General features: G+C 39.6%; 2 protein-coding genes across 2 annotated transcripts in view; one reads left to right on the top strand and one right to left on the bottom strand.

The window, feature by feature from the left end:
- The first annotated feature begins 1,113 nt into the window (after positions 1 to 1,113).
- On the top strand, positions 1,114 to 1,795 carry LOC105396314 (V-type proton ATPase 21 kDa proteolipid subunit c''). The gene has a single exon (XM_038122501.2). The coding sequence runs from the start codon at positions 1,161 to 1,163 to the stop codon at positions 1,776 to 1,778; it is 618 nt and encodes a 205-aa protein (XP_037978429.1). The 5' UTR covers positions 1,114 to 1,160; the 3' UTR covers positions 1,779 to 1,795.
- A 384-nt stretch (positions 1,796 to 2,179) lies between these two features.
- The window catches only part of LOC105396313 (facilitated trehalose transporter Tret1), a 28,452-nt gene continuing 17,876 nt past the window's right edge, over positions 2,180 to 12,755 (bottom strand). Inside the window, exons 3-12 of the mRNA XM_038122498.2 lie at positions 10,104 to 10,209; positions 9,511 to 9,646; positions 9,008 to 9,166; positions 8,535 to 8,674; positions 5,550 to 5,782; positions 5,079 to 5,220; positions 4,702 to 4,828; positions 4,218 to 4,408; positions 3,853 to 3,991; positions 2,180 to 3,499 (exon numbers count right to left, since the gene is read on the bottom strand). Of these exons, the coding sequence (XP_037978426.2) occupies positions 3,375 to 3,499; positions 3,853 to 3,991; positions 4,218 to 4,408; positions 4,702 to 4,828; positions 5,079 to 5,220; positions 5,550 to 5,782; positions 8,535 to 8,674; positions 9,008 to 9,166; positions 9,511 to 9,646; positions 10,104 to 10,209 (1,498 nt within the window). The 3' untranslated portion in view covers positions 2,180 to 3,374. The remainder of the gene's footprint in view (positions 3,500 to 3,852; positions 3,992 to 4,217; positions 4,409 to 4,701; positions 4,829 to 5,078; positions 5,221 to 5,549; positions 5,783 to 8,534; positions 8,675 to 9,007; positions 9,167 to 9,510; positions 9,647 to 10,103; positions 10,210 to 12,755) is intronic.

The following is a 12,755-nucleotide window of genomic DNA, read 5'->3' as shown; positions in this document are numbered from 1 at the left end:
AGATAATTTGATGTAACTACTTATGCGTTATGTTTAAGTGGAACAAATAAATGATTTATCTATCTATCATATTCATCAGCCAATAAGTCAGTATGCTAAGTCCACTCCTGGACTTGGTTTCTTCCAATGAGCTGAAGAACACAGTCTTCGCCCTTCCACATTCGACAACTACCAGATCTTTCATGTTTTTCAGGTACCTACGTACCTATGCTTATAATTTTGAGTAATATAGATTGTGAATGTGAAGGAATCAATATAAGTACTTCTTTACACACACATTCACTTGTTTGCGTGTTGGTGACGAAACACTGAAGTGTGCTGAAGTGGGATTAGTGTTTGTTATTGAGGTGGAAGGAAATAACCGGAAGTCAGATTAGCTTCAGATGTAATCGTCATCAAAATAATAAAAAAGAGAGACATTTAATACACAGCATAGAAGTATTCTTTACTATTCAACGTTTCCTATAGACGCTGATGAAATTGGGGATAGATGAACTTGTTTGTATATTTGTTGTTGTAAAAGTGTGCATCGAAGAGTGGCCCATTAGTTCCCGATAGTTCCTCATCCACATTGTCTCCAAATAACCTCACAATTCTCAGCATGTCTGCGCGGGACAGCTGGTCGAATTCTAGGCCCTTTGTCTTGAGTTGTGGATCTGAAATATGTATAGTGATAAGTATTCTTCTAAGGAAAATCAAGACGACCGAATGGCGTAGTGGTTAGTGACCCTGACTACTGAGCCGAAGGTCCCGGGTTCGATTCCCGGCTGGGGCAGATATTTGTTTAAACACAGATATTTGTTCTCGGGTCTTGGATGTGCCCGTAAAATGGCAATAGGCCCGCCCCCTATTACATTGGGACTAACAGAACACTCTGGCGAAAAGTGGATGCAGCAATGCACCTCTGCCTACCCCGCAAGGGAGTAAGTACATTAGTACAAGGCGTGAGTGAGTGTGTGTAATTGAAGAATTTGTACCAAACATCACTTCCGAGCTTATTTCTAATACCAACAAGATAACACCTTGGCTCTTGGCACTCAGAATAATCACCAGGACCTCTCAGCCATCGATCATTTATGACAACGTCAATTTTGACGCTAATGAAGTGCTAATGAATCGATCGCTAAACAATCTGCATGAAAAGTTCGTAATTTATTAACATGTTCAAGTTCTTCGTGATCCTGACCATATGCTGCGTGGCCGTACTCCTGCCTGTGTTCTCCTTGTTCTACCTGCTATCCAACAAGGGGGAGAACATAAACCTTGGCTGGTTTCTGGAGAGCACCTCCCCCTACATGTGGGCCAACATCGGCGTGGCCCTGGCCGTCTCACTGTCGGTAGTAGGAGCTTCAGCGGGCATACACACCGTCGGGACTTCAATAATCGGTGGAGGCGTCCGGACTCCAAGGATCAAAACCAAGAACCTCATATCGGTGATTTTCTGCGAAGCTGTCGCCATCTATGGACTGATTACTGCGATTATACTCGCAGGTATACTCGAAGTGGTGGCTGAGCCCATGGACCCTGCGACTAAGAACCAGAATTATCTGGCTGGGTACGTGCTGTTTGGGTCAGGGCTGTGTGTCGGAGCGGTGAACCTCGTGTGTGGCATGTGTGTTGGCCAGGTCGGATCTGGGGCCGCACTGGCTGATGCTGCCAACCCTAGCCTCTTCGTGAAGATACTGATTATAGAGATTTTCGGATCGGCTATCGGACTGTTTGGTTTGATTGTAGGTATTTACATGACGTCGCGGGTCAAAATGGGGAATATAGGATAATATAAGTGTAACGCTTTCTTTCTTGTTTCATTTTCGTAGTTATACAGAATTAATTAACTTACCCGTGAACGGCTTAACTTTCGCATCAACCAAAGTTTTCATGTGTTCACTAAGCGAGTTTGTAAATAAAATTACTGTGATCAAATATTGCAGTAACCAATAAGCCATGAGTGCTACACTTCCACTTTAATATCGCAGCAATGCATACTGTTTAGGCACAGGTTGTAAAACAATGGTAACAAAAAAATATGAAAAACGATAAAACCGAATGCTTCTCTTCTACAATGTAGGTAGATGAAAACAGAAGTGAGCTGCTTAGTCGGTTATTCCGATCTCATACTGATACCCTGAAATCCCTTAATATTCACCTGAGCCTTCCAAAAGAAATAAAACAATAAAACTTAATATTAAGACGTATTTATTTAATATATTATAATTATGTAACATTGGCACGTAAGGTGTTTCATTTACCATTTTGTATCGAACTATCACAAATGCTTTAAAATAATATGTTTTAAATATACCTAAGAGTATTACGATATAATTAATTACTTACAGATATTCGTATTTTTCAGAAAAGTACAGGAATGGCGTCGTGAAAAAATTGAAAATTTTAATTTTATGAATTTGATACGGTTTTTATAGAGACGTAAGTAATAATACATACATGTTCGTGTATAAACATTATGACTTTTATACAAGCAGCTAAGTAACAGAATCATCTTCATGTACCCAACAATTACCAATGAAATAGTACCTAATTAAATTTCTGGTGTTTTTAAAATTATACGTGATCAGCTAACGGGCCCAACAGTCATAAATATTACAACATCGAAATTACATCAAAGTACCTACAATTTTATCCTCAGACATCTATCGATAGAAAATACTTTATTTTGTAAATACCTAAGTATAAGGGAGTCGTCATTGTAAAACTCATCTAAAAATATACATTAGTTATGTACGATTTTGTAGTATAACTTTCCTAAAAATATTCCTACTCTTACTTACATTATTTAACAGGTAGATTCGTTAGCACCATTCAACATAAGTAATTTTAGTATGTGTTTACGTACAAGTCCTTGACTGTTTACAGTGCAAATATAAATTACTTACTTACATTTTTTTAATACACATCGACATTGCAAAAAAAATATGTAAATACACTTCATTATGTTTTTGGCATATAATTTCAGACAGGCACCTCTAAAAATGAAAATTTTGGTACAGTTTTTCATTTCTACATGTAAGTACCTAAATTTGTTATACATTATACTTAATTTATGTTTAAAATAAATAATACTTTTTATTTATTACAAGTCCTATAACAGCAATCATTCGTCATTATAGCAATATAAATACAATCATATATTCATTATTACAGAAATAATGGAAAAACACTTCGAATAATTTTAAACGCGTTTTAGGAAAAGCTTGCCGCATATCTTTCGCTTGCTCTTTAGTCTAAGCAGTCATGCCGGTAACATTAATTTAATATACAAACATATTCACGACACTCAACAAAGCAAAGGCTCAAGCCACAAGGAAGTGATTTAAAACATGGTCCATTCTTTCAAACATTTTGAAAGTGAACTTTCACGCCAGTTCTCCTTTGGAGTTATTCTTCTGCAAAGACTTGGTCCTGCCGCAGAAGTAGTCTTCGATCTCTTGCAGCGTCTTGCCCTTCGTCTCAGGGAGGAATATGTAGAAGAATATTGTTCCTGAAATTATAAAGATAATAATGGTGTTTGTATTCATATGCAAAAGGTACTTTGAAATTATTTCGGCGATTAAATTCATTGGAAATAAGTTATTCACAGATAGATTATTCTACATTATTAGAATTATATTCAGCAATTTATCTGAATGGTCATAATCTGGACGAAGAAAAACATATTCCTATTGCAAAATCCCACTGACGAAGGTGGGCGGTATAGACGATATCAAGAGGTGTTAACCTTTAGACAAGAAGCCGGTAGTGGATGGATGAGAAAGGATTGTGTTGCGGCATTTCTTGTGAGAGGCCCATTACCAACAGTGAACGATAACGCTGATGATACCTAACGATGCTTACCAAACAACGACATGGTTCCATAGAGCGCGAAGGCTCCGTAGTCGTTGAGCGTGTGTCTGATGAGAGGGAATGTCTTCACCACTGAGAACACCGACAGGTGAGCGGCACAGGTCGTCATGCCACCCACTATTCCTCGGATCTGTGACGGAAATTTGAGGATGTTAGGTTACCATAGAAACATGGAAAGAGGCTCTTTAGTGCGTTGATAATTATTATCTTAAGAAGAAGGTGTAGATGATATGAGATTCCGCCCAACAGCATAAGTAACTTTAAAAGTTTTACTATGGAAATTCTAACATGTCCAAAACTATGAATTGTTATGAATTGAAGCGTCAATATAACACAAAACCGAAGACATCACTAACCTGAGTAGGGTAAACCTCCCCAATCATGACCCAGGGTATGATGAGGTAGCCGAGCGTGCAGGCCACGGTGAAGAGGAAGATACTGGCCACAGGGATCCACGTGTGGACCGGCACGATGTTGTTGGCCTTCCAATATTGGAGCCAATACATGTACGCGCTGAGAGTGATCATTGTCACTCCGCAGCCGATTGCTGGAAGAGATATGGATTATGATTTAGCTTTTTGGTATAACTGAATGGAAATTAAAAACCCTGAAGGCTCCGATGCATGACGACAAAATGGGCTACGATCTTTTGTCCTGGCTTTTGGCACCACTGATTTGATAAAATCTCGCTCTTAGTTCTATTATTTGTGGTCACTTGGCCAGACACAGTTTTTATGTGATGAAGCTTAATAATAGTTGAGTGGAGGCAACACAGCGTTAGGAGAATACATCTCCACATTCACTCATGAAGCTCCACCTAAACTTCAAAAGTATACAAACCTGACACAAACGTCAGCAGTCTCCGCCCGCAGCGCCGGCACAGTATGCAGCCCACCACCGTGAAGATGACACGAATGACACCCAGTGTGATGGTCGCCCAGTACTTGTCCAGGGTAGACCCGGACGCCTGGAGGAAGAAGATGGTATGATTAGGTACGGGTAAAAATAAACTGCCTGAAAATAAGTATTAAAATGGATCAAAATCAAAATAAGTATATCTAACATCGGAGACATGTCACCATGTCAGATGGTAATGGAATAGTACTTGGAACGTTGACTCTTTCTCATGTTATGGTTGATGAAGATGATATTCCTCACTTTAATCGTAGAAAATAGGGCAAGCTGAAGCTACTGATGGTAAACATGATAATATTAACCTCAAAAACTTCAACGGCATAGAACGTGATGGTGTTGACTCCGCACCACTGGTAGATGAAGAAGTAGACCGCTAATATCGTAAAAGGCTTCAGGGCTGAAGGCGACAGGAGAGCTTTGATGATTTCACGAGGAGTCTTGAGACTGAAAACAAAGAAACGGTTTTAGTTTTTGATGACGTGATTCCTGACTGTATTATATAACTACCCTGATATTTACATCAAGATTTGAAGAAGAGAAGTAGCAGAACTATTCAAAAATTTAATACTACTATAAAGTAGATTGGTGAGGCCTTCGCTATTTCCAACACATTTTTTGGCTTATGATGATGATTTTAATAACATATCGGTCAACGGGACTGCAGTAGTAAAAAGCTACAGAGACAACTTTGATTTCAACAATAACTGTTTTTGCCTAAAGTAAAAAAAAACGGATGACGCCAACAATATCTCATTAATTATATTATAACTTACGGGTCCACATGGTTCTTCTCCTTAAACGTGATCATCCGCTGTATCTCCTCGTCCACATTGCAGGTGGAGCCCCGCAGCTTGTTCAGCGACTTCTCTGCGCCCTCCCTCTTGTCTTGCTGCAGGAGATAGTTGGGGGTCTCTGGCAGCAGGATCATGCCCACGAAGGAGATGAAGGGAACTATCGCGCTGACCCCCGCCAGGATCTGCCATGAGGTCGCGCTGCCGATCACGTACTGGAATGGAAGAGTTTATGGGGTTAATGAGTTAATGGTGTATAGGTATTTCTTGGGATTTGATGAACTGTAAAGTGGACTGCTATACTATAAAAATGCTCTTTGGAAATAATAAGTGCTTATAAATAACAAATGCGGATGCTCACATGGCGAAGTGCTTATGTGTATCTCTGACTGTTGTGTTGTGCCGTGAGTCCCGGCTTAGATTCCCGGCTTCGGTAGATATTTGTTTAATGACAAATAGTTGACTCTGGTTAAGGGTGTTCAATGTTTGTGTTCTGTCTCCAACCCGCCCGCCAAACATGGATATTATAGCGCTCCGGCCTTTCATGTTCTATAGTGGATTTTTTACGGGCTCTGTGCGTGTGTAAGAAAATATTGGATGGAAATTTTCATAAATATAGATTTTTTTGTAAACAATTATTTTTAACCGATTTTTCATAGATTAACCGTTCAACAGTAGAATCTTATAAACCCAGGAGGTTAGAGTGGGTGTGTGTTTAAAATATCTTCCGTGTTTATTTTTTCCGTTTACATTTTCGCGAGGTTCACCTTCATGTATCAAGTTTTAGAATCAACAAGTCAGTTGGAGCGATGCTATCCGCCTCTCCTGAATGATTGATAGGTTGCGTAAATTTCATATTTAAAGAAATAACTGTTTACTTTCAGCCACGTGATATCATTAAACATTTGCTTTTTACATAATACGTTGCTTGAAAAATCCAGTCAGGAAAAATACTTTCATAATTTTTATTTTACTAATATAATTTTGAGTTTAGTTACCCGGAGGTTGTTGGCCTTTATCACCAATTAATCGTGCGGCTTGGATATTGAGGATGTTGATGTTGAATAAACTTTGAAACAAAACTTACCTAAGTATTTAGTACTTTTTAGTTAAACTATTTTGAAATACTACCAACACCTAAGTAGGTACTTAAGTGTAAAATAAATCGTGACCCTCTCTCGTGACGACGTCGACTGGTCTAACTGACGACAAACAATGTGTTGATGTTATTGTCGTCACAAATGTTTGCGGTCGCCATATGGACTAATTTCACACTAAACAAAAACAATGCCATACACCATTTATCTAGAGATAAGCCTCAGCATCACGACATGTCTCGACTCCCTATTCTATAAGATTTCGTATACGGCACGTCTTAGACGATATTAAAGACGATTTGATCGCGATCACAATAGACCATAAAGAGGCAAGCGAAGCGCGGGACGCCATCCTGCCCGCTGAATCGACGACCTGAGACAAATAGTCGGTAGTAGTGGCTGACTGGAGACTTTTGGGAGTGGAAAATGACTGGATGTTGATGAAACAACAGGATTAAGATGTACCTAAGTTTTACAGTTATCTTTTAATTACGAAATTCCCACTGGAAAAGTGGAAAACCTGCTCGTAGAAGGTAAGTACTCTGACGTTACGGATTAGCACCGCTGTTTATTTTGTAGATAACTTTGGTATTTTCTTTTGTTTGATAGGAAGCTGTGAATCGTGAAATTTATCATGTCAGTTCGTTGTCTGGAGATGGTTTGTTTTGGTTAAATTTGCGCACGTCAAGCTCTTATTTTTGGCCATTTTATTAAAGTAGGTAACTTTATATTTACAGGGTGTTGCAAAACAACAAAGTAGTGTAAGTGTATCTTGGACATCTTGGAAGCTTAGCTTGTTTAGGTAGATGCTTACTTAAATAATAATCGTGTTACTATTGTTTTCGCGTAGATTCCCAATGTTTGTCTAACACTTACCTATCATGGTCAGAATAACAAGGGTAAAATATATTTATTTGCAATATTCATACGCAAGTGGTTTCTCAATGACTATCGTGACAATTTCATTTGATGAGTTAGATGAGTTATATTCTAGTGCCTACGAGCTAATCAATTTATCGTGATCAAAATATTTGATGTCGCATTTTGTTTGTATACTTTTACATTCGTTAGGCAGATGGTGTTAATGAAGTTTTTTATAAGGGTAATATTTTCTTATCTACCTGTGGTTTATAAAACTTCTCATTACAACCCTTATAGTAATCTCTAAAACTCTTTTGCAGAAGCAAGCGAGGTACTATCCCACATCCACTTTACCTAAATAGGTTACCTATAAAAAATACCACAAACAATTTAAATTCAACCAGAAATTACTCAAACAAATGTGTTCCATGCCCTTGTACAAAACGCGCACTTTAAACAAATAAATAAATGTCTTTGTTCCCAACAGAATGTACTGTTTACTACAACCACACATTCATTCACTGTAATTATCACCGCAAGTACTTGCATAACATTTAAATCCATTGTATTTATGCTTATTAGTACAATTAGGTGACTGTAAAAACGTCACAGAATGTATTCATTGGTGACTCCTTTACTTACATCCTATACAGAGGTACAAACAACTTAGCTTAAATTAAGGTAGCCAGTATCTAGTTGAATGCCAGTTTTATTCAAGCCCAAAACCCAAAAGTAATTATGCTAGACTAGAACCTATCTTTGCACCGGGAGCCTCCCTTTGTGAAGTATCAAATGTCCTTTTTTAACGTCCATCGCATTTATTACCATTCCCTAACCGACCTAATAAGGTTTAGTCATAGTCCACCACGCTGGACTAGTACGGGTTGGTGGATCCAAACACAAGCGAGCTTGTTTTAAGAGAGTAGTCAGGTAAGTGGGCAACCCGACTGTCAGATGTTTCCAAGCTGCCCTCTGACATCTCTAAATCAGTGGTACATGATTTACATACCTGTATGAGGACACCAGAGGAGACTCCCACAGAGGCGAGGGCCCCCAGCATGCCGCGCAGGTGCGGCTGAGACACCTCGCACGTGTACACGCGCGCTGGCGCCCCCACCATGCCGGAGCCCAGGCCTATTAGCAGCCTCCCTGGGAGATGAAAAGGTGCAAGTTTATAAGAGATCTATCGTTTTATGTTTTCTACGTACTCATCACCAACAACCAACTCTCGGAAACGATTCTTTTTTAAGATTCCCTCAGCTACTTTTCGCTATTAAATCACGAAGGAAGGCAGACCCATCCATAAAATAATCGACTACATTTTTAAGTCATATTAATGGGTGCTCAGTCGATGGATGTTGTCGTTTCGGTAGACCGAGACCGAGACGTATAAAGAGGCATGGTTTTGACGATTTTACTGATTACTTGGCTAAATAGAGCACAATGATTGGTGGCCATCCTGAAAACACATTATATCCTTACCTACATACAGCATGGGCACATTCTGCGCGAACGCCACCAACAGCCAGCCGAGGATGAGCGGGATCTCCGTGACGATGAGCGTGGGACGCCGCCCGATGGCGTCCATCAGGTACCCGCTGAGAATGCAGCCGACTGGCGTGCCGGCGGAGCTGAGGCTTGCTGGAAGGTGAGGGTGGAAGTTAGGTGATAGAAAATTAAGCGTGTACAGAAATAGCCGTAAATGTATTGGTCCAAACAGTTATATATCCAAAAGGTTTTGTTAGTGAATAAATCTATCATTGTTCGGAATGTTCGGTTAGGAAATAAATAAGAAGAAGACTCTTTCATGATAGACATATGAAAATCAGTTATCTGTTGTAAATACAGTAACGTTAGGGAGAGATGTGCATGTCCACTGCCACAAAAATATGCCCTTTGTGAACCTCCCGTTCAAATGCAACATGCGCAGATGGCCACTCATTTAGTCAAGTTACTAACATGTCTGATACTGATAGTAAACTAACCGATCCAGCTGGCCTGGTCCTCAGTGACGGGCAGCGTGGAGTTGGCCCCCTGCATCTGCGGCAGCGCCACGGCGGAGAAGCCGAACGCCATGCCCGTGTTGATGGTGCCCAGGTTCGCCACCACTGATGCTAGCACCTGGAGACAATAGAGGTGTGAGTGGCAGATGTTTAATGAAGTATAAGGGGGGTCACTCTATATATCGCTGAACGAAACAACGATAATTGTCACGCAATTCGTTCGTTCTTTCTCCTTAGTATTCAGACAATGACTTTCACACTGGTCCACAACAGCTTCTACACTAGATCTCTCTAGCGACTGCGATGGTTCACCATGGTGACAAACCCTAGTCCAGATATAGTATTTTGCACCGACCGATACGCTAAGGATAAAATAATGGTAAAATGGTTAAACTTGACTCCGGTTTGGGACCAGAAGGTATACCACGGAGCGCAAGACGTGCAGGTCAAGATGTGACAAAAGTTTTCCGTCGCACTCGCTCTCAAAGCTACGCAAAACTTTTGTCGCGTCTTGGCGTCCGCGCCTTGCGACCCGTGCTACATAGGCCTCTTGCTTGTTTGGAAGCAGCAGTTACCTGTCGCATGGCCTTCCCCCGTCCCGCCTTGTCTGCCGCTTTCTGCGTCTGCGCCTTGGTGATGGTGGCCGCCGCGCCATTCTTGATGAACGGCTGAGAGTCGCTTCTGGGGACAAGCAACACGTTGTGGTTTAAATTCTCATTTTCAGTTTAATTCTGACTAAGTAATCCCGTTTTCACAGTAAGTGGCAACGTCATAATGCGGCCGACCTGAATTAGTGAATAACGGATATCGATCATCAGTAATCATTACACTGAGTTAATCATGTGGACCATTCCATGTCGGCTCTCATCCTACTACAGAAAGTAATTTGCAAAGTTCGTCCGTTTTTACACACAGAGCCAGTAGATTCAGATTGGAGACACCCTGTTTCATGCCAGTCACCCCTCCCTGAATGACCGAATAGTTTACACACAAACAGTAAACCCTGTTCCATGTTAGTCGCCTTAAACATCCCTGAATGACCGTATTGTCATAAAAAATTGTTGTAAATACTATACATATTATCGTTTACACACAAACAGTAAACCCTTATTTGACGTGAGGAAGTTATCAATTATGATATGGTATCTGTAGTGTCTTTGACCTATCTTCGTTGTGACCTTTAGGTCGTGGAAGAGTGATATAATACCAAGTACGAGAATTCGACGACCAAACTAGTTGTCTATCGACTTACACCTTTGTCGTAGCTAGGTAAACTAAAAGTTTATGTTTTTGGTATTATTATGTGGGTCCAGTGTATCACAGAGATATCTGATTACCCTAACATTACATATACATTATTTACTACCTACAATATGGCTCTAAGAATTACGGGAAATTTAATTATAATATAGGAAGCCCCGGCTTGATGGGGTGACGACCTGCGAAAGGTGGCTGGTAATAATTGGAATCGGAAAGCTATAGTTCGCATCCAATGGCATGCTTTGGGAGAGGCCTCCGTCCAGCAGTAGACTATATACTATAGGCTAAAGAAGAAGTACATACATAGGTATATAAATGAATATTATTTACCGATCTGGAACTTCGGTATTAATTATAGTTTCCTCATAGTGGATTCCATCCATTGTGTATTTTGAACGTAAGTGCTATCGTTTATAAAGCTCTTTCTTATGCTGAAATGGTCACATTGTTAATTGTTTGCACGAGAAAGTTGATTCATATTATATACCTACTCTTTAAAACAAGTATTTTATGCAATTTTATGGTTGTTTTCATAGGTTAGGTGCCTAACTGATGGTAAAATTACCAAAGTACTCTGTGAAAATGACATAAATTTACAAAATCTCCCAAAGGGTTTTTTTATGAAGACGAGCAAAGGAATTTAATATAACGGCCTATAATGGTCCAAATAACTATTATCGGTTCATTATGAAATAACCATAATACATACAGTGAAACTATAAAGTCCTGAAATTAATGTTTGAGGAACTAAAATTTTCAGGAGCCTGGCACCAATAGAAAAGAAACATAAAAGTCATAACAATTGTTTATGTCAATAGGCGGTTGGCTGTTTTTTTTTAATTTTCTTATTAATTATAAGGATAATCTAGATAAAAGCAACAATTTACGCTTTTTTGCAATTAGGAATATGAAGAAAAATATTCGTAGTCAAGCTAGTGAAGTTATTTATCGAGTTTTAATACAATGTTTAGCGGAACATCAAGCTGGACACATTTTGTCGAATTTGGAGGATGTTTACGCTCGTACAGCGTCTATGACTAACGTGACCATTTATTTTTTTTGTCAAAGCGGGACACCTGCGGAATTCCATATCCCTCAAAGATGCATATATTATCTTTCTTTCTTATCTTCTTATCTTTTCGCTCAGTTTGCTCAGTGCATCAATTGAAAGTTCAATCCCTACGATGAAAGAGTGAAATGTGAAAGAGATGCACGAATGGTGAATGATTTTTTATTTATATTTATCTAATAATCTTGTTAAGTTGGTATATTTAGGATACCTAAGTACTTACTATGTTTTTATAAATATACCAGACGGGTACACTACATAAATTCGAATAACGTTTTTACGAATATTTTTTTTTTTTTTTTTTGTCCTCTTTCTCATCTTCCATCGACATTCTGTCTTCATCAGATTGTATGTTCATTATCCCTCCTTGTTTTGGGTGATGGTCCAGTGAACATCATCTCCTTGGTTTCTAATTCCACCTTATCTCCACTTAGATTCTGTCACTGAGGGACAGGATGTGCCATCGCTTCAACCGTCGAGTATCCTCGGGGTCACTCATCAGTAGATCTCTCGCTAATTTGTTGGTATGTCCCTGTAACCTGTCCTGATATTTGGAGCTGTATGAGCATATTTCCTCTTTCACTGTGGGCATCCCCAGGTACTCGTGTATTTCAGCATTTCGGGTATACCAAGTAGCACCAGATATGTCCCTGAGTACTTTATTCTGAAAGCGTTGTAGGATTTCCAGGTTGGAGTTGCTTGCAGATCCCCAGAGTTGGATGCCGTAAGTCCAGATTGGCTTTATGGTGCACTTGTACACCAGCAGTTTGTTGTTGAGTGAGAGAGGCGACTGTCTTCCTATCAGCCAATTCAGCTTCTGATATTGTAGGTTAGCTTCTGTTTTTTTGGCTTTAATGTGTTCAGCCCAAGTAAGTCGTCTATCTAGTCTCAGACCAAG

The sequence above is a fragment of the Plutella xylostella genome, chromosome 22 (assembly GCF_932276165.1).
Source record: "Plutella xylostella chromosome 22, ilPluXylo3.1, whole genome shotgun sequence".
Lineage (NCBI taxonomy): Eukaryota > Metazoa > Arthropoda > Insecta > Lepidoptera > Plutellidae > Plutella > Plutella xylostella.
The sequence above is the reverse complement of the archived record's forward strand: the minus strand, read 5'-3'. Positions and strand labels throughout refer to the sequence as shown.